The following is a 25,776-nucleotide window of genomic DNA, read 5'->3' as shown; positions in this document are numbered from 1 at the left end:
ATGCCCACTGACTTGATGGCTCTGATCCCTTAACCCGACGGCTGCCTTTGTAACCTTCTCACCTGCATCCTGGAGTCCTTTGTTTATAATCATTGAGGCGAGGAATTAATTTTTGTCTCCTTTAAAAAAGGAAAACAAAACTGGGTCAGGCAATGGTACTGCTGCACACCTTTAATCCCAGCACTTGGGAGGAGGGCAGGTAGTTTGAGGCCTTTGGGCTTCCTAGTTGACACTCCCACCAGCCACACAAGTACACAGCTGACACAGGGGACACCACAGCACACTGGTAAGCATTTTTTTTCCAGAGAGTACAATTTGAGTAAAACCTTTTGATCCATTTGCACTATACTAGGCCTAAGTATACAGGAGCGCTTCCTCCCAGACACCGTACTAGCCACTTGTCCTTTGTCCATGTCAGAACCTGTAAGATTAAAATAATTATCTTCAACATCTGTTCTTTAAGAAGTTACTAAATGCTACTAAGAACAGGATGTTTGTCTGTGCCAGGCGGCCATGATGTACCTTGGGGGCACAGGCAGATGGGGCTCCAGGCTAGCCTGGTCTACACAGTGAGTGAGACACTATCTTTGTTCATTCTGAGAGTGTTGAAGTGGTGTTGACAGTGATCCTGTAATTCCAAAGTTTTAATTATGAATAATCTGGTTTTTTATTCTGAATGTAAGCAGATGTGTTCATCAAAGGACAGCTTTGTGGATGGAGTTGGTTCTTTCTACCATGAGTTCTAGAAATCAAACTCAGGTTTCCAGGCTTGTATGGCAAAGGCAAACACCCTTATCTGCTGAGCCATCTTGCTGGCCCTCGGCGTTACTGTTGTCAAGGGGTTCTGTATTACAGGAGCTGCCAGGACTCATGAATCAAGACCATTTTAAGGATGTAGCGCCTCACTCCAAGCCAGGAAAGCCAGACAGCAGTTTTAAGGGAGAATTCAGGATCTGTTCAGGTCTACTTGTAGTCAGCAGAAGATGACAGCAGAGTCACTTTGCATCTGAGCAGTCAGACTGGTCATGTGTGGAACCTTCTTTTTCTACTTGTGAGTAAGGAAGCCTGTTTTCTGCTGAAGGCCCACTGGTGACATGCACCACCATTTCCCTCCTGGTTGAGTGTAAAACTAATCTCACAGGAAGGGTGTCAGCTCTGTTCCCACACCTGCAACCAAACGGGGCTTCGGTCCCATCCTCACCCTCCTGTAAAACAGCCACCGCTACGCTGAGGGTTTATCGTAGAATAGATTTATTTACCTGAAATCATGTCTGTGCAATACCTGTTACCAGCACAGAGAGAAAATGACCTCTATTTACAGTCTACAGTCAAACATGCGCTGTAAGAAGCCGTGAGGAACTGACGCTGAGCACTTTATTACGATAAATGCACACAATTCTTGTATTGTACCAACATCTGTCTACTGCTTCTGGCTTCATTAAATAAGTTACATTAATACAATGTAAAACAGCTGGCTGCACACCCAAAAAACTGAAGTTAGGGCCAGAGGCCTATATTATAACCATTCAACAGCTGTAGTATTTAAATGAATTTATAAATAAGCACACTGTACAGGGCCAATTAAAAAGCACGTTCCAATGTCACTGTAGAGCAGTCTGGCTGCTTACAACTGAAGGCATGCATCACCGTTATCATACAGCTATGGAGGCTAGGACATTTTGCAGAGAAATGTGGAGACTTGGCTGATGGCTTCTGTTCTTGGGTTTCGGAACCTCATTTTCTTGCAGCAAAGAAACCAAACTTCTCTGGAGAGGCTCTCTGATTCATTATGCTAAATTGTACATTTGTTATCACTAGTTTGAACAGCAAAAACCCCACCGGGAATACACATTTCCTCCACATCACACAGTGCATTGGGGACCGTTTCTATTTTTCTTTTCCCCAACATCAGTCATGCAGAGGGCTGGTAGATGTGTTGCTAACAACGCACATGCACGCACCCGAACACCCTTACATTTCTGCAAATGGTTTAGGAAGCGGTTACTCCAGTATTGCTGAAAAGGAAAGAGAGAGGAAATCAGCTTCTTGAAACAGAGATATGTTAGAAACACTTCCCGAGACGAACCAATAGAGACAGACGGGAAAGAACACTGCATTTGGCCTAGATGCTAGAGCAGCATTTCTGGCTAAGTGTCCTGAGGGGCTGACAGTCACACCAGCAAGCAGTCACAACAAGGTGACTGCCTTGTGCCTCCGACCTCTACCAGCTCCTAACAAAGCTCCAGGAGGCAGAAGCTAGAAGGCATGTCAGATATGAGGGCTGTGAGAGTGGGAGATCTCAGTAGCCATGCAGAGGGTGAGGCAGGTGGAGCAGAGTGAGTGGCATGGTGCTGGAGAGGGAAGCCCTTCCTGCTCCCTCCCTGTTCTCCATGACAGCCAATCCTGGGCTGCAGGCTCAGCTCTGTTTTAAAGACTTCCCAAGTGCATGGCTGGTCTCCATGGCTTATAGGCTCTGCAGGCACCAAGCCAGGGCCATGGCCTTGGATGTGCCCGAAGCCTATGCCACTGTTGGGGCAGAGACCCTAGTTTTGAGCGTGCTGTGGGAGCCGTGGCAATGAGGTGGCTGGCCTTCCTCTGCCTTGGTAGCTCCCACCAGCTGTCGCTGGGGAAAGCATCAACTACATTTTGCTGAGTGGGCTGCAGGGTTGAATCCTGGATACCACTGCACTGAGGGGGCCACTCAGGAAAATTGTTAAAAGGCTGAGTTCCAAGGTAGACTGCTCTAGTGGGTTGAGGACAACACAGCTCATCTGTGTACTGCTGTCCCTTCTTGAAGGTCTTGGGTGAGGGTAGATGTGAGTACAGGCAGGAGGCCCATGGCCAGGATAATGCTGTTGGTATTGGTCTCTGTGGGCCGCAGAACGCATGTCAGTCAGCCTTGTTGTGCCAGACGGACCAAGTGGCCCTGGTCAGGGCAGCAGTGATCTAGCTGTTCCATCTATTGGTATTGAACTGGTGTCCAAACAGTCTCTGTGTACATTGAGGACCCACTTATTTGTAGAGGTCCCTGAACTAAGGATCCAAAGGACCAAGTCAGGGACAACTGACAGGTCCAGTCTCTCAGGGCTTGGTATTAGGCCTAGCACTGTATCATTCTGATTTGGTCTGTACCCCAGCTGTATCTTTGTGTTTGACCCAATCAATCAAAACAACATTTAGGACATAGAAAAATGGCAAAACTGCCTGCTTCCTGAGAATCACTGCTCCCTACAGCACTGGGAGGACCTAAAGTCAAGGGTCAGTTGCCAAGTTCCCTTAGAACCTGGCACTTCCTGCTGCCCAGCACTTACAACTTAGAGGCTGTCAGCCCCCAGGCCTCTGCACACCACAGGATTGTTGTAAAGGCCATGCCCTAGGCGCACACACTAAGACATGTCCCAGGAAGGTGAGAAAAACTGCCTATGCAGGGTCAGTACCCTAACTTTAGTGGATTTCTTCATCCAGTGAAAACCCGAGCCTTATGACGTATTTGTGTGAGGTCTCAGTTAGGAACTAGGCCACAGAAGAGCCTCACAAGAAATGACTGTCCTGGTCTACACTGAGATCACCTGTGTAGTGAGCAGCTGACATTCCTGATCCCTTAGGAAGTGGCTGCCTGGTGGGCACAGGAGCCATGCAGCCCACTAGCAACAGGGGCCATCTCATTCGTCAGTGGCATCACCTGTACACAGGCCACAGCACCCCGATCCCACAGGGAAGATACTCACGTTAGTTGATGGATGTTGGAAGGCATTGGAGGAAAACACCACAGTTAGGACTGTTAATGACTCACACTGCCGTTAAGACTGACCTTGAACATGCGCAAACGTTCATCAGAGTCGTGGTGGTGGTTAGTGTCACATTCAAATAAAAATAGTTCTATACAATATGTTCATTTGGTCATGTGCTATTTACAGATTTTACAAAACATACACACAGACACACACTTGCCCTTACACCAAGCTACAGACAACAGGCCAGCAGGAACTTGCATAAGTGTGTATCCCATGACAGCTCGTGCCTATACATTAGGAATAAAACTCTACTATGCAGCAGAACAGGACCCTTCCCCTCAGGAACAGGAAACTGAAGCTCTGAGCTGAGATCTCAGAGAAATTTGAACTGATTATATAGGTAGTCCAAGGCCATTAACAACAAGACAGTTATTTTTCTCTGTCCATTTAAAATGTTTTATTTTTCCTTTAAACTAGATTGTGAAGTGCCAGTGAATAGGCAATGTTGGCAAAACAATGTCTGTTACAATAAAACACATTAGACATTTAAATAAATAACCTTAAAAACTAGGCGAAGGGACAGAAACCCAGTCGATTGAATCTGGAGCAATGTTTTCTGCACAAGCGAGAACAGGCAAACCTCTCGTGAAGACGGATGTAAACAGAACCATCAGACCTACAGAAGAAGCCGAGCGGGCTGGGGTGGGCTGGGGGTGACAGAGGCTGAGGGTGCAGGAAGTGGCAAACCAAAAATACTGACTGAGGTAGCAGGACTCTGCTCAGTGCAGAAAAATTGGCTTATGAATAAAAATTAGACTGTGATACCAAATTAAATCCAGAGAATCATGCAAAAAGACACAATACATGCTATTAAGGTTTTTTTTCTCCTTTTAAAAACCACACACATTCGTTCCCTAAAGTCTGCCTGCTGCCAATGCCTGCTGCCGGCTCAACTGTCTTTGTACAAGTATGACTATTGAACAGAGCACTGTACATGCTTTTTCATCTACAAAAAATATCTGCATAAAATAGTGTTAGTTCTCTGTACATGTCAATGGACACTTTAATTATGTGTATAAAAAAAGGAAAATCTTGTCCCACTGGAGTCAGAAAAAGCAAAACAAAATCTAGAATATGAAACCTCCTTCACCAGCCAATATGTTCATGTGAAAATTCAGCAGAAATAGACAGTTGCTTTAAACAATAAAAAAATTAATTGATTAAGTTAAACATCTTCTGTATGTAGCGCTGTCAGTCAAGACCAGAACATATCGCTAAAATTAGTGTCTGTGCTGTAGACCCAGACCACCAAGGGCATAATGAGCAGCACAAACGGCCAGGAAATGCCATCGGTGCATGCCGACAGTGAGCAGGAGGATTTGGTGGTAGGCTGCACACACTCTTTACCAGGTTCCAGGTAGTTTCGGGCCACAAACTTGAGCGTCTCGTCCATGAGGATAACGGGCAAGGAAATCTTCAGCACCATCAGCCACTGGGTCAGATTCAGCGGTGTGATCTGGAAGATGAGCTGAGACAAAGAAGGCTGCATCAAGCTTCTGGACTTGCCAGACAAGGGCCACACCAGACCCAGCCTGGGCTCCACCCGCGGTGACTTACTGGCAGAGGTTCCACGTAGAGGATCAAGAAGTGAAGTGACATGGATAAGCAGATGGAGCCCACGAGCCAGATATTCTCCCAGGGGGGCATCCTCAGCAAGGACTGGTTTTCAGACAAGCTACAGGTGAGAAGAGAAGTGACCTCACCGGAGGCAAAGGCTCATGTCAATGACATGGGAGGGTGCAGGGGCTTAATTAGTGGGATAGCGCTGGCAACTTCTGCTAACCTAACTCTAAAGGCCTGGGTTTCCCACACTGGGGGGGAACTGTAGATTTATTGCAGCAGGTCCACTTCTTGCTTTGTCAGTGGCTTAGTTAGATGCACCTCTTGTGCTCCCTACGTTGCAGGAATAGCTTGAAATGCTGGTCCCATTCTCAGATCCTGCCACATCCATGATGGTGACAGCCTCCTACTGTTTCCTGGGGGCAACAGCTTAAAACTACGTTTGTCCTTTTCTGGGAGGGAAGAGCTTCTCCCATCTATGACCGTCACAGATCTAAGACCCCAGCCTACCAGACTCACTAACCTGTTGAGGGCATTACACATCTCTATTGTTACGAGAACAGAAAGCGCCATTGTCATTGGGTATGGGGATTCAAAGATTGCACAATCCACTCCATCGAAGTCTGGGTTGTCCTCTTTACACTGTAGGAAATGACTCTGCAACACAAATCCAAACACATCCATCAGCCAGTAATACTCCCCAAATCTAGCCACCAAGTTCAGGCCCCAGCACAACATGAATGCAGCAGAAACCGTGGCTCTGAGCCACATCAACTAACTGTTTACTGTTTGAACCCGAAGACGATCCCAAACTGCCGGAAGACCAAGGCCTTACAAGCACTCACTCTACTACAAAGAGAAAAAAGTGGCTACATACCAGCTGGTAGAAGGTCACTCTCGGACCACCGTCAGCAGCGATGAACCACCATGCAGCAGCACCCACGGTGGCAGCGCCAACATAACCTGGAAACAAACATAATGTTGCTGATACACTTGGGGTTGTGGACAGCACTGTGCACTGTAGCTTAACATACAGGCCAGAGCAGCTAACCACAGACAGGGAGTTTCTGCGTTAGAAAAAGGAATCAGGCAATCTCTCTGGAGTTTATGAGGAAAAGTTGCTGATAAACCCATCCCAGACCCTCACAACCATCTACAGTGAGATCTGGTGACCTCTTCGGGCCTGCTGGCATACACGCAGGCAGGATATTATCAAGTAATAAAAGGAACTTCCATTACAATGCTGGCACCCAGGCCTTAGCACAGATCTAACCTGGTATTACAATGGTGCACTAGGACACTATTAAGAGCCAAAGGCCAGGGAGTCACAGACAGGGAGGGGGAGATTTTTTTGTAAAAGCCAAATCTTTTTTTCTCCAAAGGGCACCTGATCCATGAGATGTTGTCAAGGTCGGAGGAACTGGCAAGCTGAGGGCCGTGCTATTCTAGAACCGTGTGTGCATTATGCAAACAAAAATCCCTTTCTGAGGGTCCCAGGGCAGTGGTCTCACCTTTGGGTATTAATTCCCTAACTAGGACAGGGAATACATGACTAGCCTCTGATAGTGGGCCTCCATTTGTTCCCTTAGTGGGAATCACCCACTCAAAACTCAGCCTGGAGCTCTGAACATGGAAGGGCCCTGTCCTATCTTGGTATCTGTATCCTCTGTGTAAGGGGAAAACATACAGAGCCTGCTGTCTAACAGCTGCTTCTCCTCAATCCAAGGACAGGATGCTCAACAGGGACTTGAGGCTTCTGGTAATCTGCACTGCTGAGGGCATGCTCCCAACAGAAACAAGCAACTGTACTCACAGCCAATAGCCAGGTAGCGGAAAAAGAGCCACCCGCTGATCAGTGGTTCTTTTGGGTTCCGAGGAGGCTTGTTCATGATGTCCAGGTCTGGAGGATTGAACCCCAGTGCAGTGGCAGGCAGACCATCTGTCACCAGATTGACCCAGAGTAGCTGGACAGGAATTAAAGCCTCGGGAAACCCAAGGGCGGCTGTCAGGAAGATACTGTTTACGTGCAAGGAAAGAAGAGAAAGAAGAACTCAGTGATTTTTTTTAACTATTGAAATCTTATTCTCTGCCAAGCATCTAACAATGCCTACCCCATCAAAGTTCGTATGAAACTATTAGAGGGCCAAGATTTATGACTTTAAACTACTGAAGTAAGCTAATTGCTGTGTTAGGGAATATTCTCTGCACACTGGGAAGCTGCAGACAAGCCCCATGAGGACCCCTCCCCACTCAGGCTTCAACCAAAAGTTGCCACAACAGAAGCAGCAAACTGAGAAAGTCCAACACCCTTGCCCAGCCTTGAAAGACACACTACAATCCTAGTCAGACACCCACCAGACCACTTCCCCCACGTTGGATGAGATGAGGTAGCGGATGAACTGCTTCATGTTGTTGTAGATGGCTCGACCCTCCTCAACAGCAGCCACAATGGTGGAGAAATTGTCATCTGCCAGGACCATCTCAGAGGCAGTCTTGGCCACTGCAGTACCTGAACCCATAGCAATTCCGATTTCAGACTTCTTCAGAGCAGGGGCATCGTTCACGCCATCACCGGTCTGAAAGGGAACCAGAGCCGATTCAGGGATCACCCACCCGGCACACCTCTGAGCAGAGTAGCCAAGTAAGTTCACCAAAGTAACTCAGAAAGGCAGTGCCAAGGGAGCTGGACATCTGCTATGTATTGTCTTAAACCAGCACAGAAAATAAAGCCCAAGAGCCATTTGTGGTGTGGCCACACAATTTAAGGTCATCTACACACTTCAGACACATACTTGAATACTAAGTATTTTTTTGGTTTGAGACAGGTTTCTCTGTTGTAGCCTTAGCTGTCCTGGACTTGGTTTGTAGACCAGGCTGGCCTCAAGCACACAGAGATTCTCCTGTGCCACCCCCCCCCCCCCCCCCCCCAGTGCTGGGACTAAAGGTGTGTGCCACTGCACCTGGTCTAAATGTTTTTAATACAATGAAAACATCCCACTAAAAACAAAGCAAAACACCAAACAATCCCATTTTTTGGCCTTTGAGAGACAGGATGTCACTAGGTAGCCCAGGCTTTCCTCAGCCTCCAAAGTTACAGAATTTTTTACGCACGCACGCACGCACGCACGCACGCACGCATGCACGCACACACGCACCATGCCTAGATGGACCTGCTGTTTGTGGCCCATGAACATCACTGCCATGTCTAAAGTCTTACCATTGCTGTAATCTCATCAAAGGACTGAAGGAACTCCACGATCTTAGACTTGTGGGAAGGTTCAACGCGAGCAAAACAGCGGGCATTTAAACAGGCATCTCTCTGGGCTGAGGGGCTGAGTTCATCAAACTCCCGCCCTGTAAACGCCTTTGATGTCACATCCTCGTCTTGCCCAAAGATACCAATGCGGCGACAGATGGCCACCGCAGTGCCCTTGTTGTCTCCAGTGATCATGATGACTCTGATGCCTGCCTGCCGGCACAGCTTCACTGAAGAGGCCACTTCGATCCTCGGAGGATCCAGCATGCCCACACAGCCAACGAAAGTCAGATTGGTCTAAAGAAAGAGAGTCACTGTGAAATCAAACCGCTTATCCCTGCCCTTATAATCGTGGCCACTCTTGCTAGCACTGTAAATCTGACACTTTCTCTCTCTCTCTCTGCTTGTCCTTGGTTCACTATATATGGTCCTGAAACTTGTAGTAGAGTCCTCCTGCCTCAGCCTGCTGCTGATATATGTCCCCATGTCTGGCCTTTATTATAGAGCTGGGGATTGAACACAAGGCTTTGCTCATGCTAAGCAGTGTTCTACCACTGAGCAACACCCACACTCTATTATTTTTAAGAGCATATACCCTCATCAACACATTATTCTGGTCTGAAATCTCACATTCTGTATTACGTTCATTCACGGGGTGGTGGGGGAGACAGACAATGTGTTGAAGAATAAGAGTACTCTGTGCCTGGCAGTGTCAGTGCCACAGCAAAGCTGGTCCTTCTGTTTAGGATGTTACAGCCCTGACAGAAAAATTCTGGTCTCAGCTTATTTTTAGATACCATTAGAAACACAGTTTACATTAAGCATTATAGGCTTGTCAGAACTTGTCTTAAACAGTCTATTTTGAAAACAGATTTATTGATTTTTTTTCTGTTTTTGAGACAGGGTTTCTCTGTGTAGCCTTTACTGTCCTGGACTCACTTTGCAGACCAGGCTGGCCTCAAACTCACAGAAATCCGCCTGGCTCTGCCTCCCAAGTGCTGGAATTAGAGGTGTGCGCTACCACGCCCAGCTGAAAACAGATTTATTAAATTTCTGTTTGGAGCAGCAATCCAAGTAAGGGTTACTGCTGAGGCCTAGCTAAGACATCTGCCTGTCCTCTGGCAGCACAGGCGGGACAGTGGCTGTGATGATGCAGGCGAGGTACCTCATATTTGATGAAATTGGCTGAATCTTCCAGGTGCATCTCCTCTCTCCTCAATGGGTTGTCGTGAGTGGCCAGAGCTAGGCATCTCAGTGTATCACTGCCACTGCCCCATTCCCGAATGACAGACATGATCTTCTGTTTGACACCAGGTGTCATGGGGACCTTCGTACTTCCAACACGGATGTGGGTGCACCTGTCGATGACACCTTCAGGAGCACCCTAAGAATATGAAATTCAGATCAGCAACTGCATCTGCCTGTTTACCTAGTGAGAAAGCCTCAGTTTGTGTCGTACTTGCCTTCACAAACATCTTGCTCATGGCTGTCCGGCTCGGTTTGTTTGGTGTACAGTAGACTGACATTGACTTTCTATCTCGTGAGAACTCTAGAGTAAATTCCTTCTTCATCAGCTGTTTGATGACCTGTACACGATCAGACGTGAGCACTGCTGGGTTACTATTTCTAGACATTTCACATCTCCTCAGACACTCAGTAGGCATCATATGACAGATCCTACCCCATTCACGTATCTTCATCATGTGCTGTTACAAGACAGCAAGTCTGTTCCCTCATAAAAGTGTCCTATAGTTTGGAAATAGATCAGAATGTAAAACTAAACACCGGCTATTTAAAGGGCTGGTGTGGCGCTACTGCCTATAATCCTAGTAACAGGGAGCCAAGGCAGGAGGAGGCTATCAAGTCCAAGGTTTGCCTCAGCTACATAGTAATAACCCATTTGAAAACAAAGAATCTCCTAAGGGGAGACATGAACACCTCTTCATACAGTGGCCCCTGGCTGACCAGGCCAATGGCACTGGGTGTGGGTCACCACTGTTCTGCCAGTGAGGTTTACTTTAAGTCTGCAGCAAGTAAGTAAATTATTATTTTTTTAAATTTTACTTATTTTATGAATACTCTATCTGCCTATGCACCTACATGCCAGAAGAGGGCATTAGATTCCAGTTGTGAGCCACTGTGTGGTTGCTGGGAATTGAATTCAGGACCTCTGGGGGAGCAGCCAGTCTTATCTGCTGAGCTATCTCTCCAGCCCCATAAGTAAATTCTTAAGCATTCTAAATAACTTAGTAGAGACCCCACCAGACTCAGAACACTCAAAGTAATATATGGGCAGAGACAGCGTGAGAGTACTACACACAAAAACGGCAAGTGACACACTTCAATGAAGAAGTGGAGTAGCAATTGCTGTTTTCTTAGCTTGCTTCTCGGTCTCACACTGACACACACCCTGACTCTACTGTACTTGTCTCTGTGCCATCTCCTTCAAGGAAGCACCCCTACCTGAGCAGAATAATGGGGTGTCATCAGGTCTGGCCGCTCATGTTTTCTTTTTCTCGGGTGCTGGGGATTGAACTAAAAAGGTCTTGTACATGCTGGCCACACACTACCTCTGAGCTACTTCCTCACCCCTACAGATAGAACTGATCTGTCTACAAAGACCCTGGACAGAGAATGACTAGGTAGCCAATGTCTGCCAGCCAAAAAAAATCACTTTCCTCAACTTCAGACTGGCTGGTTACGAGGCCACAGCAAGCTGAGACAGCGTGGAAAGACAGCTTCAGTATGATGGTCTGTCCCTCTTAGACAGCTAGGCCAGGGCTGCCCATGCTGGTGCTAGCTGTGGTTCTGCTCCAGGCTACAGGGCAGGTGACAGCGTGTTCAAGGATGCTTCCTGCATCCTCCTCCACAACTACATCAACTGACTTCTGGCATCAGGATGATGCAAATCACATGAGTTGAGAACTTTTCTTTTTTAAAGAAATACTTACAGATTCAATGTCTCTAATAAAGAATTACTAAAACTTCCTTAGATCACTGTTAAAAGCTGAGTTATTACAAGATCTGTCAGCTTCTTTTCAGCTGTTGAATTTACTGATAGATCTCAACTGCTTTTGGATGCTGTGCATCCTTACATACTTCTAGCCCTATAATCAATCATTAATTCATTAATATTCATATTCTTTCTAATTTCTCTCCTCCCCCCCCCCCCCCCCCCCGTCTCGGCTTCGTAGCCTTGGCTGTCCTGAACTTAGCTTTGTAGATCAGGCTGGCCCAAAATCTCAGCAATGAGCTTGCCTCTGCCTCCTGAGTGCTGGGATTAAAGGTATGCATGACCATGCTTGGCTCTTAGTTCTCCATTTTTAAAATTCTTTATTCAGAGAGAAGCTTGTAGCATTGACTTCTAACTTAGTTATCAAGACACCATCTTAGGGGTTAAAATAAAAGGCTGGGTGTGGCATATGCCTTTAATCCTACCACTCAGGAGGTAGAAGCAGTTTCTGAGTTCAGGTCAATCTGGGCTACACAGAGAAGTGTCTTGAAAATCAAGCAAACGGGGCTGGAGAGATGGCTCAGAGGTTAAGAGCAGCGTCTGCTCTTTCAGAGGTCCTGAGTTCAATTCCCAGCAGCCACAGGGGGGCTCACTACCATCTATAATGAGATCTGATGCCCTCTTCTGGCCTGTAGGTGTACATATAGGCAGAGCACTGTATAAATAACATAATAATAAATAAATCTTTAAAAAAGAAAATAAAACAAACCAAGCTGGGTGTGGTGGCACACGCCTTTAATCCCAGCACTCGGGAGGCAGAGGCAGGTGGATCACTGTGTGCTTGAGGCCAGCCTGGTCTACAAAGTGAGTCCAGGACAGCCAAGGACACACAGTAAAACCCTGTTTTGGAAAAACAAAAAACAAGGCTGGGTGGTGGTAGCACATGCCTTTAATCCCAGCCCTCAGGAGGCAGAGGCAGGTGGATCACTATGAGTTCAAGGCCAGCCTAGTCTACAAAGGAGACCAGAACAGCCAAGTCTACACAGAAAAACCCTGTCTCAAAAAAAAAAAAAAAAAAAAAAAAAAAAGTAATAGTTACAAATTTAATTTTGGTGACTATTCAAATGTTTTGAATCATTAATTACTGATTTTCCATATGAGCAGTCACTAGGTTGATTTCTAAGATATGTTAAAATCCACATTTTTTCTCTGTGTGTGTGTGTCTGTCTGTCTGTCTGTCTGTGTGGCCCTAGCTGTCCTGGAACTCACTCTAGATCAAGCTGGCCTCGAAATCACAGATATCCCTTTGCCTCTGCCTCCCCAAGAGCTGGGATTATAGGCATGTGCTACCATGCCTGGCTCTAAAGTGATTTGTTTTGTTTTGTTTTTTTCGAGACAGAGTTTCTCTGTGTGGCCTTGGCTGTCCTGGATTAGCTTTGTGGACCAGGCTGGCCTCAAACTCACTGCGATCCGCCTGCCTCTGCCTCCCGAGCACTGGGATTACAGGTGTGCACCACCATGCCCGGCCTCTAAAGTGATTTAAAATTTTATTTTATGTACATTTGGTATTTTGCCCACATGTATGTATGTATGCATGAAAGTGTCAGATCCCTAGAACTTGAGTTACAGTTGTGGATGCTGGGATTTGGATGCTGGGACTTGAACACAGGTTGGTCCTCTCTTAACCTCTGAGCCATCACTCCAGCACCCCCTGTCATTTTAATTTTTTGTGTATGGGTGTTCTGCCTACACGTATGTCTATACACTCACTTTATGTGTGCTTGGTGCATAAAAGTCCAGAAGAGGATCTGATCCTTTTGAACAGGAGGTACAAACTGCTTTTGCTGCCAGGTGAGGGATGAGAATAAAATCCAGGCCCCTAGAAGAGCAGCCAGAAGTATGGAGCTATCTCTCCAGCTTCAATATCCATATCTCTAATTGCCGACTTGTCTATTCTGTTACATTTAACAATTATAAACAATATAACCATTGGATTTAGCGTAAGGCTACAAGTAATTCAAAAGAGGTTTTGATGGATTGGTGGAGGCAGTAGTTTGACTGGAATGGATTTGAGAAAAAAGAAATGAAATAGAACACAACAGTTCCAGTTAAACAAACGAGGTGTCGAGTGAAAATTAGGGCAAAGGACAGTTCTAAGTTTAAATATCATACAATTATTTTCTTTGTGCTGCTAAAGAGCCAGCAGAGGCAGGAACTGAAATGCAGGCAGGAGGGGATGGCTTTGCCAGGACCAAGGATAGCGTACTCATTCATAGCTTCCCTAGAGAAGGCAGCCTTTGTGCTGCGGGTGTGGGGTGTTGGTGATTTGGTTGTTTATCTAATGAGAGTCTTACTCTACAATTTGTGGCAATCCTGGCCCTTATATCCTAAGTGCTAGGATTATAGGAATGAGAGACCACTTTACCAGACTGTGACTATCAGAAACAAATGTTTTAGAACAAAGGCATGCATAATCAGCAGTGCAGAAGCCCAGGAGGCAGGAAACAAAGGAGAGTGAATGAATATGGTTTGGCTAAGAGACAACACACCAAGCTCAAATACTGACCGAGTTACAGGCATTTGCACGCTCTATTTTAGAAAGTCCCTTCAGTTCAGTATCGAATACATTCATCTTCTCTACCAGGCACGTGAGAGCAGTCTCTGTAGCTTCTCCAACTTTTTCATACACACCTTTTGCCTGCGTTGTGGAAAGAAATCCCTGTCAGTAGGACAGCCTGTTCTTCCAGCTCATGTGAGACAAGACACTCAAGGTCAGCCATGAGACACTATCTGAGTTATTAACGTGCTTCCTCATCTCAAGTATTTATTCATTCCAGGTCACTATCTCTTATTCTTAAGAGCTAGCAATCTCTCAGAGAGAAGGCATGGGCTTTGAGAAGAAAAGTGACTAATTAACCCACTATTTAACTTGAAAAAGCTTCTGTTGGTTACGATTCTTCACCACCCCACACCAAAGCAACCCTATAAGCTTCAGACTGTCTTTGAGGGTACATGGTGATCCGTGTTTGAGAGTATAATCCTTGCCCTGACGCTCAGAAAGACTTTAGAGCCTGGGTTCTGGTCCTTTGAAAGCAAGGGTGCATCAGGGGCCAGAATAACTGCAGCACACAGCCTCAGGTCAATGAAAGGCACTCTGCTTTTTTCAGCCAGGCCACACTCAGTAGAAATGGGAAAATCAGGCACTTGTTTTTCAAAGGGAGGAAGATGGCTTTTTAAAATCCCACTCAACCTACCCTTGAGCCAAGGACAGGCCTCATTCTCATTTACGAGGAGTCTTACCTCATTATAATCCAGAGCAGAGTCATTACACAGAGCACAGATTGTTGCCAGCTCAACAAGCCCGTCATATTGATGGCACTTCACTGGCTTATCGTCTTTATGCCTATCAAAAGAAAACACATTTCTGGATCACAGCTTGCCTCAACTTAAGATAAAAACAAACAAAAAACCCAAAACAAACCAGGCATGGTTGTGCACACCAGTAGTCCCAGTGCTCAGGGAGATAGAGGCAGGTAGATCTCCGTGAGTTCAAGGCCAGCTTGGTCTACAAAGCGACTCCAGGACAGTCAAGGCTACACAGAGAAACCCTATCTCAAAAAAACAAACAAACAAAACCCGAAACAAGAAAAAAACAAAACAAAACAAAAAAACACCACCACAACAACAAAAACCCGTATTTGTGTGAGGAGTTGTGGCTGTATGCCATAACGCAGCATGTGTACGTAGAAGAAGTCAGAAGACATTCCACTTTCTAAGTTCCTGAGATGGAGCTCCTGTTATCAAGACCTATAGGGAAAGTGCTTTTATACTTTGCTTCCTGTCTGTTTAAAACAAGCTCTCATATCATATCCCAGAATGGCCCTGAATTTCTATAGGCATGCAACAGCACTGACATAGCCTCCAGCAATCAAAGTATAAGTTTGGGGAGAACAGATTAGAACAAAAAAGTTTGTGTAACCAGGAAATTTTTTACTGAAACGCCACCTTCAAAAGTTATTTCGCTAATAAAAATCACTAGCTCTCAGCTGGGCAGTGGTGGTACATGTCTTTAATCCCAGCACTTGGGGTGTAGAGGCAGGTGGATCACTATGAATTCAAGGCCAGCCTGGTCTACAAAGTGAGTCCAGAACATCTAGAGCTGTTAGAGAGAAGCTCTGTCTTTTTGGAGGGTGGGGGGAGAAGCACCAGCTTTCACCAGGAGTCCTCATTCGAGTGACGTCGTCTTTAAACCCTGCATGGCAATCCCCGATGCACTGCCGTGATGCCAGGGAAGACAGGGCGACCTGGAAGTTCAGCTACTTTCCTAACATCATCCGACTTTTGGATGGTTACCCAAAAATGCTTCGTTGTGGGAGCAGCGTGGGTTCCAAGCAGATGCAGCAAATCTGCATGTCCCTGGGAGGGAAGGCCTCGGTGCTGATGGGCAAGAACCTCATGATGTGCCAGGCCATCAGGGGCCACCTGGAAAACAACCCCGCGCTGGAGAAGCTGCTGCCTCACATCTGGGGGAATGTGGGCTTTGTGTTCACCCACGGGGACCTCATCAAGATTAGGGACATGCCACCGGCCAATAAGGTGCCTGCGGCTGCCTGTGCTGGTGCCATCGCCCCCTGTGAGGCCACTCCCAGCCCAGAACACGGGTCTGGGACCTGAGAACATCTCGTTCTTCCAGGCTTTGGGCATCATCACTAGAATCTCCAGAGGCACCACTGAAATTCTGAGTGATGTACAGCTGATAAAACTGGAGAAAAAGTAGGAGCCAGCGAGGTCACATGGCTTAACATGCTCAACATCTCGCCCTTCCTGTGGGCTGCTCATCCAGCAGGTGCTTGACAATAGCGGCATTTATAACCCTGAAGTGCTTGGTATCACCTAGCAGACTCTGCACTCTCACTTCTTAGAGGGAGTCCGAAATGTTGCCAGCATGTCTGTCGAATGTTTACCAGTCTGTCGCCTCAGTGCTACACTCTGTATCATTAATGGGTTCAAGAGGGTCCTGGCTTTGTCTGTGGAGACTGACTACACCTTCCCTCTTGCTGAGCCGGTCAAGGCCTTTTTGGCTGATCCATCTGCATTTGTGGCTACTGCCACTGCAGCCCCAGGCAAGGCTGAAGCCAAGGAAGAGTTGTAGGAATCAGATGAGATATGGGACTTGGCCTCTTTGACTAATCACCTCTCAAAGCAGCCAATTTAGCCAGCTTAATTTGAGAAACATGGAAATAAATGCACACTTCCATTTAAAAAACAAAAACCCTAACTTGAGCCACAGCCAGCAATCTAGCTATAGTTTGGGGGATGGGGTGGGAGGGTGGACAGACAGACAGAGACAGAGACCATACTTTTGAGATAGGTTCTTATGTAGGCCAGGCTGGCTATGATCTCCTGACCTGCCAGTGTCCATCACCAGCACTCCACTGTTTATCCACTGGAACTGGAGATCAGAGAGAGCAAGGCTTCAGATATGCTGGGCACACCTCAGCTTTATCACCAAGCTACACTGCTTCCAACTTCAAGATTTTCTAGACTTCTCCCGTGTGATTGATCTAAATAACCAAGCACTAAAGTGACAGTGTGTGTAGATGACGGTTACTCACACTTCTCCAAGGGGAGCATATGTTGATCCAGTTATGGTAAACTCATTAAGGGAACAAGTATCACCTTCAACTTTGTCCAGAATGAACATCTATAAGAAAAGACAGAATAAAAGTCCTTAAAAACCCACACAAACAGAAAAAGGAGGTCTGAAGGATGCTTCTGGGGCTGTCTCACAACACTGTGATGTAGTCTAAGATAATCCAAATAAAGATACAGGGATTCAGAAGTCAGCAAAAGGTCAGGTTAAAGGCTCCATTTACTTTTTTAAATGCTCAGAATTCTATATCAAGTAGCTGAGAAAATATCATTATGTAGTTTTGCTTTAGAACCAGGCAGAAAAGCTCAGGAAGAAGAGACAATTAAGAGTCAAACACTCTTTGAGTAAAGGAAGACAAGCTGCAGGAGAATAAACTGGTGCTGCTCTTTCTAGCCAGAGCAGCTCCTGTCAATGCAGAGCCTCGCAGCCCCCCCACCCCCGATTTTTTGGAGACATGATTTCTCTGTGTAGCCTTGGCTGTCTGGACTCACTTTGTAGGGTGGGTGTGTGCGTGCGTGCGTGCGTGCGAGAAAGGGGGGGGGGGGGCGCGTGCTATGTAGCTGGCCTCAAACTCAGAAAGATCTGCTTGCCTCTGTCTCTCCAGTCTTGGAATTAAAGGTATGTGCCACCACATGGTCGTATACTCATTTTATAGAAAAATCACAGGAAGCCTTTAATCCCAGCACTTGGGAGGCATAAGCAGGTCGATCTCTGTGAGTTTGAGTCCAGGACACTCAAGGCTACACAGAGAAACCCTGTCTCGAAAAAACAAAAAAAGAAAAACCACAGGATAAACAGGTCAATCAAGAATGCACAATTACTAAATTAATAACCATTATCAATCAATCTCTTCTGTAAGAAAATCTCACTTGAAAAAGCCAGGCGTGGTAGTACATGCCTGTAATCCCAGCACTTGGGAGGCAGAGACAGGCAGATCTCTGTGAGTTAGAGGCCAGCCAGATGTACAAAGTGAGTCCAGGACAGCCAGGACTATAAGAAAAGCCTTGTCTCGAAAAATCCAAAAAAAGAAAAAGAAAAAAGAAAATCTCACTTGACCTTTTATTGAAAATCTGACCCTCACACTTCACTCAAGAGTCTATTGTTGCTAGGTGTGATGGTGCACACCTTTAATCCCAGCATTTGGGAGGCAGAGGCAGGTGGATCATTTTGAGTTTGAGGCCAGCCTGGTCTACACAGAGAAATCCTGTCTCGAAAAACTAACAAAACAAAAACCTCTATTGTTTCAGCCTCAAGTTGGCATATGCCATCGCACCTAGCTTCTCAATTCTTTTGCTTTCTTCTTTAAATACGTGTCTCATTTAGCCTAGGCTAGCACCAAACTGTGTGGCCAAGGATAATCTTTGACTTCCTGCCCCCACCTGCAGGAGCTGTGATTGCGTTGTGTGTCACTGGGCCTCGTTTCAGTTCTAGGAGCACATTTAAAGGGTTCTTATTTTACTTCAAATGATGGTTTACCAATGTAAGAAAGGCGGGCTAACCTGACAGAATGTGCCAGGTTATTTAAGAAGCATTTGCTTTTCAGGGGGAAATGGTGTTTCTTTTAGTGTGCTATGGAAATAGCACCTGACTTCAGCCACAGGCTCAATAGTTGCTTCCTCTGGAACACATGCATCTAGAGGCAGGATCAAGCCAGCGGGGCACGAACAAGTCAGAGGTTAACTTCTAGGAGTCAGTTTTCTCCTTCCACCAAGTGGGATCACCCACAGGTTGAACTCACTTGGCAACAAGTGCTTTTAGCCATTGAGCCCTTTTGCCAGCCTCAGTTTGGAGACTGAATAATTAATTTCTCTCAGGTAGTAAGAGACTGGGCTTAGGGCTCACAAAACCTTCAGTAACAAATTATTAAGCAAAGCTTTGATGGCATAAAAGCATAATCTGGTAAAAAGCACAGAAGCACCCAAGAATCACAAAGGACACTTGTCTCTTACCCTGCAGACCGACATCTGGTTTGTGGTAAGTGTGCCTGTCTTGTCTGAGCAGATAACAGAAGTACAACCAAGGGTTTCCACAGAAGGCAGACTTCGAACAATAGCATTTTTCTTTGCCATCCTGCGAGTTCCAAGAGCCAAGCAGGTGGTGATGACAGCAGGCAGACCCTCAGGGATGGCAGCAACTGCTAGGGCCACTGCAATCTTAAAGTAGTAGATGGCACCTCTGATCCAAGAACCCCCATGAACTGGGTCGTTGAAATGCCCAATGTTGATGATCCAGACTGCAATGCAAATGAGGGAGATGACTTTGGAGAGCTGCTCCCCAAACTCATCCAGCTTCTGCTGCAGGGGTGTTCGCTCCTGTTCTGTTGCAACCATTTCATCCCGGATCTTGCCAATTTCAGTATTAACTCCAGTAGCCACCACTACTCCCATAGCTTTCCCAGCAGCAATGTTTGTGCCCTAGGGAGAAGAGGAAAACTGGCTGTAAGATCAACAGCACATCCCAACTTAAATACTGGCCTGGATTTCATAGTTCTATTATTTACCCAAAGGGACTGGACAGCTCTTCACAACACAGACCTGCCCTATAGACCTGATCTCGGCACAGCAGTACTCTTAACATTTATAATTTCAAATTCCATATAGCTCTCAGCTTTATTTATTGTGTATACAGTGCTCTGCCTGCATGTACACCTCCACACGAGAAGAGGACATTAGGGCATGGTGGTGCACGCCTTTATTCCAAGCATTCTGGGAGGCAGAGGCAGCCTACTGAGCACGTCCAGGGCAGCTAGGGCTACAAAGAGAAACCCTGTCTTGAAAAACCAAAAATCAAAATATATGCATTTCTGGACTTGAAATTTTTTCACACCAACCTAGAAAATAAACACCCATGTATTTGCCATCTAGGGTCACCAAACGATATGCCATGTTTGTTCTTTCCAAACGTACACTTTTAAAAATCACAAACAGCAGCAATGCCTATATCGTTTGAAAAGCACCCTTCCTAGGCTTGAAGACTTTTCTGAAAATGTCTTTTCTCAGCTGTTACATACTGAGTTTAAATATGTTTGCCCTAATCATTTCATTAGCTGGCAACCAAAACATTGTTTGTTTTGTTGCCGAGGCTGTCGGCAAACCAGGCATCACTGTTTCATCCCCAGCTGTGTTAGTTTTCTGACAGCTGAGACACACAGTAAATAATAATTATCTTTTGGAATAACTAATTATTTTCTAAAGTCTGACCACTGAAGGAGGCTGGTAAAAAGTCTGAATTTCCAGAATTTTGGGGTGGTGGTCGTCTGAATGAAAATGTTCCCACAGACTCATAGGGAATGGCACTACTGGGAGTAGGTGCAGCCGTGGGGTTCAGAAGTCTTGTCAAGCCTAGTGGCCCATTGTCTCTTCCTGTTGCCTGAGGATCCAGATAGAGAACCATCAGCCACCTCTCCAGCATTGTGTCCTCCTGTGAGCTACCATGCTTCCCACCATCATAATGGACTAAACCTCTGAACTGTAACCGAGCCTCAATTAAATATTTTCCTTTGTAAGAGTTGCTGTGGTGTCTCTTCATAGTAGTAGAAACTATAAGACAGCACTAAAAGTACATTTTTAGGTGAGGCCCTAGGTTCAACCCCAGCAGCCCCACTGGCAACATCTGATAAAAGTACTCACAGAAAACAACATGTTCTTTTTATCTTGATTGACAGCTCGTGGGTCAGGGACAGGGTCAGTGTGCTTGATGACTGAAACAGATTCACCTAAGCAGGTTATGAGACAGGATGTTAGTTCTGTTTGACACATACCCAATCTTACTAATTCTCACCCAAACCAGCCCACTGGCAGTTCTTATGGCCGGGTGTGTGGCACATACCTATAAACCAACACACAGTCATTGAGGTGGAGACTATTCCCAAGTTCAAGGCCACCATACACAATTTGGGGAATGAGCAACACAGTGAGACCTAGTCTCAAAACAAACAAAAAAAGTGCATACTCATTGCCAAAATTGGAAAAGGAGCAAAGGGCCCAATCACAATCTATTCAAATCAGGCAAACTAGGAAAATTAAGTAAAGGAAATTAACATTGGAGTAAAGAATGCCAGGGTTACAGTGTAACTTGGGCCGGGCACACCTTTAACCCCTGCAGCCAAGAGTCAGAGGCAAGTGGATAGCTGTACGTTCAAGGCAAGCCTGTCTACAAACAAGTCCAGGACAGCCAAGCCTAACACAGAGAAAAAAAACCCTGTCTTGAAAAACCGAAAACAAAATAGAACAACAAACAGTGTAACCCTTCTTTAATTTCCTGGAATAGTCAAATAGTTGGATGTAGTTTCTTGTTTGACCTGCGACTACAGTGTCAGGACATTCAGTTGGGCTCAGAATGTAGCTCAGATGAGTGCTTGCTTAGCATCCAAAGTCTGGCTCAACCTCGGGCACTATTCAAAGCTGTTGTGTGGTGGCCCAGCAGTCTGGGACGCATAGACAGAACAAAGAGCAGTTCAAGACTATTCTCAGCTATGTACCAAGTGTGAGGACAGCCTGGGCTACAGGATACCCTGCCTCAAAAAGCTAAGAGAAGAAAAGGGCAATCTTTGAGATACTGGCAACGTTTTCAGTTCTCCTATCTATTTCTAGACATACTCTGAGGATTTCAGGTATATAACCCAATTATTTCCCTAACATTTTATGACTTAAAAGTTCGAAGCTGATGCCGCTAAAGGGAATTTTACTAATTAAGGAATTTATATAAAATTAAGTGTTAAAACCCAGATGACTTGGTTGATAACCTTTTTTGTTTTGTCAAAATAGGGTTTCTCTATGTAGACCAGGCTGGCCTCCAACTCAGAGATCCTCCGGCCTCTGCCTCCCAGGTGCTGGGATTAAAGGTGTGCACCACCACACCAAGCTACCCAGGTGAGTTGGACTTACCATACTTATTATGATCAGTTACTTTTAAAACTGACACTCAAATAAATCTTGACGGCCTTGATGATCTATATTTACTTACTATTTAAGGTTAGGACTCAAGTGGGGTTTTTTTGTATATGTTTGTTTGTTTGTTTTTTAATACATGTGTATGAGCATAGGTAGTGTGTGCCAGTCCTGGGAATCAAAAGGAGCTTTAGGCTTGGACAAGTTTCTTTCTTTTTTTTAAACAAAAGTTTATTATATGTATGAATGTTTGCCAGAATATAACGAACTCATAGAGGCCAGAAGAGGTTGCTGGTTCTTGTCGAACAGAAGTTATGGACAGCTATAAGCTACCATGTAGGTGCTGGAATTAAACCTGGGTTCTGTTGTAGGATACTTGATCTCATTCTGAACCCAGAGACTGTGAGCTGTAAAAACCTGTTTCAAATTGTAGTATGGCTCAGTCTTTGCTCCTAGAGCTTTGTTTACTGTACAGAAGTACTTGTGGTGTGGCCCAGTCCTAGCACACACCTTTAATGCAAGAGCTAAGTAACCCTAGGTCAAGAGGCAGAGAAAAAAACCAGCTGACAGGGATTAGACAGGATGAACATTAGGTTGAGGGTGTTTAGAACTGCTGGAGGAGCCTTTTTCCTTTGGGGATGTAGGCTGAGCAGAAAAGCTTTATCAGCTGAGTGTTTTCTCTGTCTCTATGTGCTACCAAGTTTTCAGCCCAATATCTGGCTCCTAGGTCTTTACTGGTAAAACTGAACAATGGGATTTTGTTTTTATAAAACAACAGAGTCTTCTACAAGAACAGCAAGCACTAATAACAGCTGAGCCATCTCTCCAGCCCAAGTGAGCTATGGAGCTAGTCAGCACTGTTTTTGTGTGTGTATGGTTTTTATCCCTCATTTAATTTTTTCTAATGTACTTAGTGTTTTGCCTGGATGTCTGTCCGTGTCAGGGTGCAAGAGTTACAGACAGTTCTAAACTGCCATGTGGGTGCTGGGATCTAGAGCCAGATCCTCTCGAAGAGCAGTACCCTAACCACCAGCCGTCCCTCCAGCCTGTCAGTACTGTTCTTAACCCGACAACCTTGTTTCCAGATCATTCCAAGATGGACCTTGAAAATTGAGAAATTACGTGTCTTAGAGAGGGTTAGGGTAGTATGCCATTATAGAGGGGCAGCGGGCACTGACAACATGGAGCTGAAAGATAAGGTGCCTCAGAACTTGAGTGGCTCCCCAATATGTAATACTCACCTGTGAGAATTGACTGGTCAACTCTTAGGGTTGTAGACTTGATAGAAGTCAATCTTATATCAGCAGGAACTTTGTCACCAACTAATTAAGAGATTAAAAAATAAAATAAAAACAAGGTAGCTAAAAGTGAGCAACTTTTCAGTTATCTAGAGATGAATGCTCCCAAATCAAACACAATTTAAAAAAAGAAATTTGCATACAGTACAACAAAATACTTTTCCATCTCTAAGTGGAGTGAATAAATTAAGGGTGGAATATTATGTTTAAAGCAAGTTAGATGGGGACTGGGGCTCAGGTGACATAGTGCTGACTTAGCAGCACAGGTACTGTGTGAGGTCCCTAGGACAGACTGGCCACCTATGGTACACACAAAGGTAAACCCCCTTGGCTGTACAATGAATCTGAGGCCAAACGTATACACACTGAATAGAGGAAGGTGATATTTAGAAAAATCCAAATACATATTATTCTAAAAAGTACCTAGTCATATGTGCACAGTCTTCCAAGCTTTCACTTTGGAGATAGTAATACACAGACCACATAAGCATGGAATCTAAGGCCATACTTATTCCATTAGAAAAGCAACAGGGGCTGGAGAGATGGCACCCACATGACAGCACACAACTCTCTATGGTTCCACTATCTGACACCCTCACAGACACACATGCAGGCAAAACACCAATGCACATAAAATAAAAAAAGAAAAATTATTAAAAAAAGAAAAGCAACAATATTAACAAGAAACAAATGGTTCTAAAATGATGATCAGTTAGTTACTTTACAACACAAATACAAAATAGTAGAAATGCCACTTTAGCTGTAAGGTGGCAAGAAATAATAGACCTGATTCAACAAAGATATACAGAATAAGATTCTTTTATCACAAGAGCTAAACATTTGCCAATTTTTGTAGGGTCAGGCCGAGGAAACAGGTTAAAAGCTTGCCATGCAATGAGTTCAATTCTCAGAACCCATGAAAAGAACCAACTCCAGAGTTGTCTGCTCCCACAAATCAACCCTGAGATCCCAAGGCCCCTGAGATCCCCATAATGGAAGGAGATAAAGAACAGATTGCCTTAAGTTGTCCCCTGACTTCCTAATAAAAATATAAAAAGCCTGAGGCAACATGCAGATAACAGTAAAAATTCTTCCAGGGCTAAAAAGGGAAATAGCAGGTGCATATCATATTGTCACCCTGTTTCTGTGATTGAGTCACACAATATGACTAGCTTATTTATTTTCATAGTATGCCTATGCTTCTAGACACTGTAATATACAGGCCACAGAAGCCAGGTGGTGGTGGTGCACACCTTTAACCCCAGCAATTACAGATTGAGTTCCAGGACAGCCAAGGGATAGGCAGGGAAACTCTTATCTTGAAAAACCAAAAAACAGGACACAGAGAGGATGAAACACGGACAAGGACTTTAGTTGCCCTCTAAAAGGTGCAACATATACCGCTCTGACACCACAAATTCTTATTTTATAGGCTTCCTAAGCTTTTTGTTTGTTTGTTTTTCAAGACAAGGTTTCTCTGTATAGCCATGCTGTCCTGGACTCACCGTGTAGGCCAGGTTCACCTCAAACTCAAGAGATCCACCTGCCTCTGCCTCCCAGGTACTGGGATTAAAGGTGTGCCACCACACCTGGCCGAGCCGCCTTTTTTTTTTTTTTTAAATGGCTTTGTTCAAACATTTTGTAAGCAATGAAAGCTGTGACCACTTTATACTTACACACTGCAATGAAAATTTCTGAAGATACCTGTATATTATTCAAGAAATCACAAGATATTAACCATATACACAGAGCTGCTACCGGTGTAAGGTTTAACAAATGAGCAACACTGGAATTCCAGGCCACGGTACAGAGAGAAGTTTCAACTTAAAACTTTTGTTACCTTTTAAATTATCAAATAAATGAATAAATCTTTTGCATAACCTAAAGCTCTTTCGGTCAACAGTTTTCTTTCCTAGATAGAGTTCTTTTAATAGCCTCAAAGGGCTCCTAGCTGAGCCTTTGGTGTGTATAAAGCAAAATGCTAGAAAACACCCAGTCAGAGACAAAACCAAAAGTTCCATGTACTTCCTGAGAACAGTATCCAACGCTGTAGTCTTCAAACACTGCCAAAGAAACACACATCTGCATGAGAACCAGCTCTTTAAAGAGGACAGGAACTGGGTGTGCTCTGCAGACAGCTTGCTTAGCATTACGCCTGGGACTGCCTCCAGCCTCAAAGTGTGAAACTTCCCATGATGTTCTGAAAGGCAACCCAAGTGGTTTGGAAAACAAAATACCAAACTAGCCTTCCTATACAAAATATAAACCCTGCTATTGTTAACCCTTCAATTTGGCTCAATTCCTTGTTCTCCAGAGCTTTTAACTTTAGTGCAGTGGTTCTCAACCTTCCTAATGCTCTGACCCTTTAATACA

The 25,776-nt window shown here is 45.1% G+C and overlaps 1 protein-coding gene across 2 annotated transcripts in view; it reads right to left on the bottom strand.

The window, feature by feature from the left end:
• Positions 1-1,234: 1,234 nt before the first annotated feature.
• The window catches only part of Atp2a2 (ATPase sarcoplasmic/endoplasmic reticulum Ca2+ transporting 2), a 56,558-nt gene continuing 32,016 nt past the window's right edge, over positions 1,235-25,776 (bottom strand). Inside the window, exons 6-21 of one of the 2 annotated variants that reach the window (XM_051161550.1) lie at positions 23,347-23,427; positions 20,846-20,931; positions 19,166-19,630; positions 17,179-17,267; positions 14,864-14,966; positions 14,130-14,261; positions 10,074-10,196; positions 9,776-9,994; positions 8,572-8,907; positions 7,710-7,930; positions 7,168-7,370; positions 6,232-6,317; positions 5,878-6,011; positions 5,352-5,469; positions 5,142-5,262; positions 1,235-2,015 (exon numbers count right to left, since the gene is read on the bottom strand). In XM_051161550.1, coding sequence (XP_051017507.1) covers positions 2,002-2,015; positions 5,142-5,262; positions 5,352-5,469; positions 5,878-6,011; positions 6,232-6,317; positions 7,168-7,370; positions 7,710-7,930; positions 8,572-8,907; positions 9,776-9,994; positions 10,074-10,196; positions 14,130-14,261; positions 14,864-14,966; positions 17,179-17,267; positions 19,166-19,630; positions 20,846-20,931; positions 23,347-23,427 — 2,531 coding nt within the window. In that variant the 3' untranslated portion in view covers positions 1,235-2,001. Of the gene's footprint in view, positions 2,016-4,681; positions 5,263-5,351; positions 5,470-5,877; positions 6,012-6,231; positions 6,318-7,167; positions 7,371-7,709; positions 7,931-8,571; positions 8,908-9,775; positions 9,995-10,073; positions 10,197-14,129; positions 14,262-14,863; positions 14,967-17,178; positions 17,268-19,165; positions 19,631-20,845; positions 20,932-23,346; positions 23,428-25,776 lie in introns of those variants that run through there. The other variant, XM_051161549.1, reaches the window with a different exon arrangement.

The sequence above is a fragment of the Acomys russatus genome, chromosome 19 (assembly GCF_903995435.1).
Source record: "Acomys russatus chromosome 19, mAcoRus1.1, whole genome shotgun sequence".
Lineage (NCBI taxonomy): Eukaryota > Metazoa > Chordata > Mammalia > Rodentia > Muridae > Acomys > Acomys russatus.
This window is presented reverse-complemented; position numbering and strand designations above follow the sequence as displayed.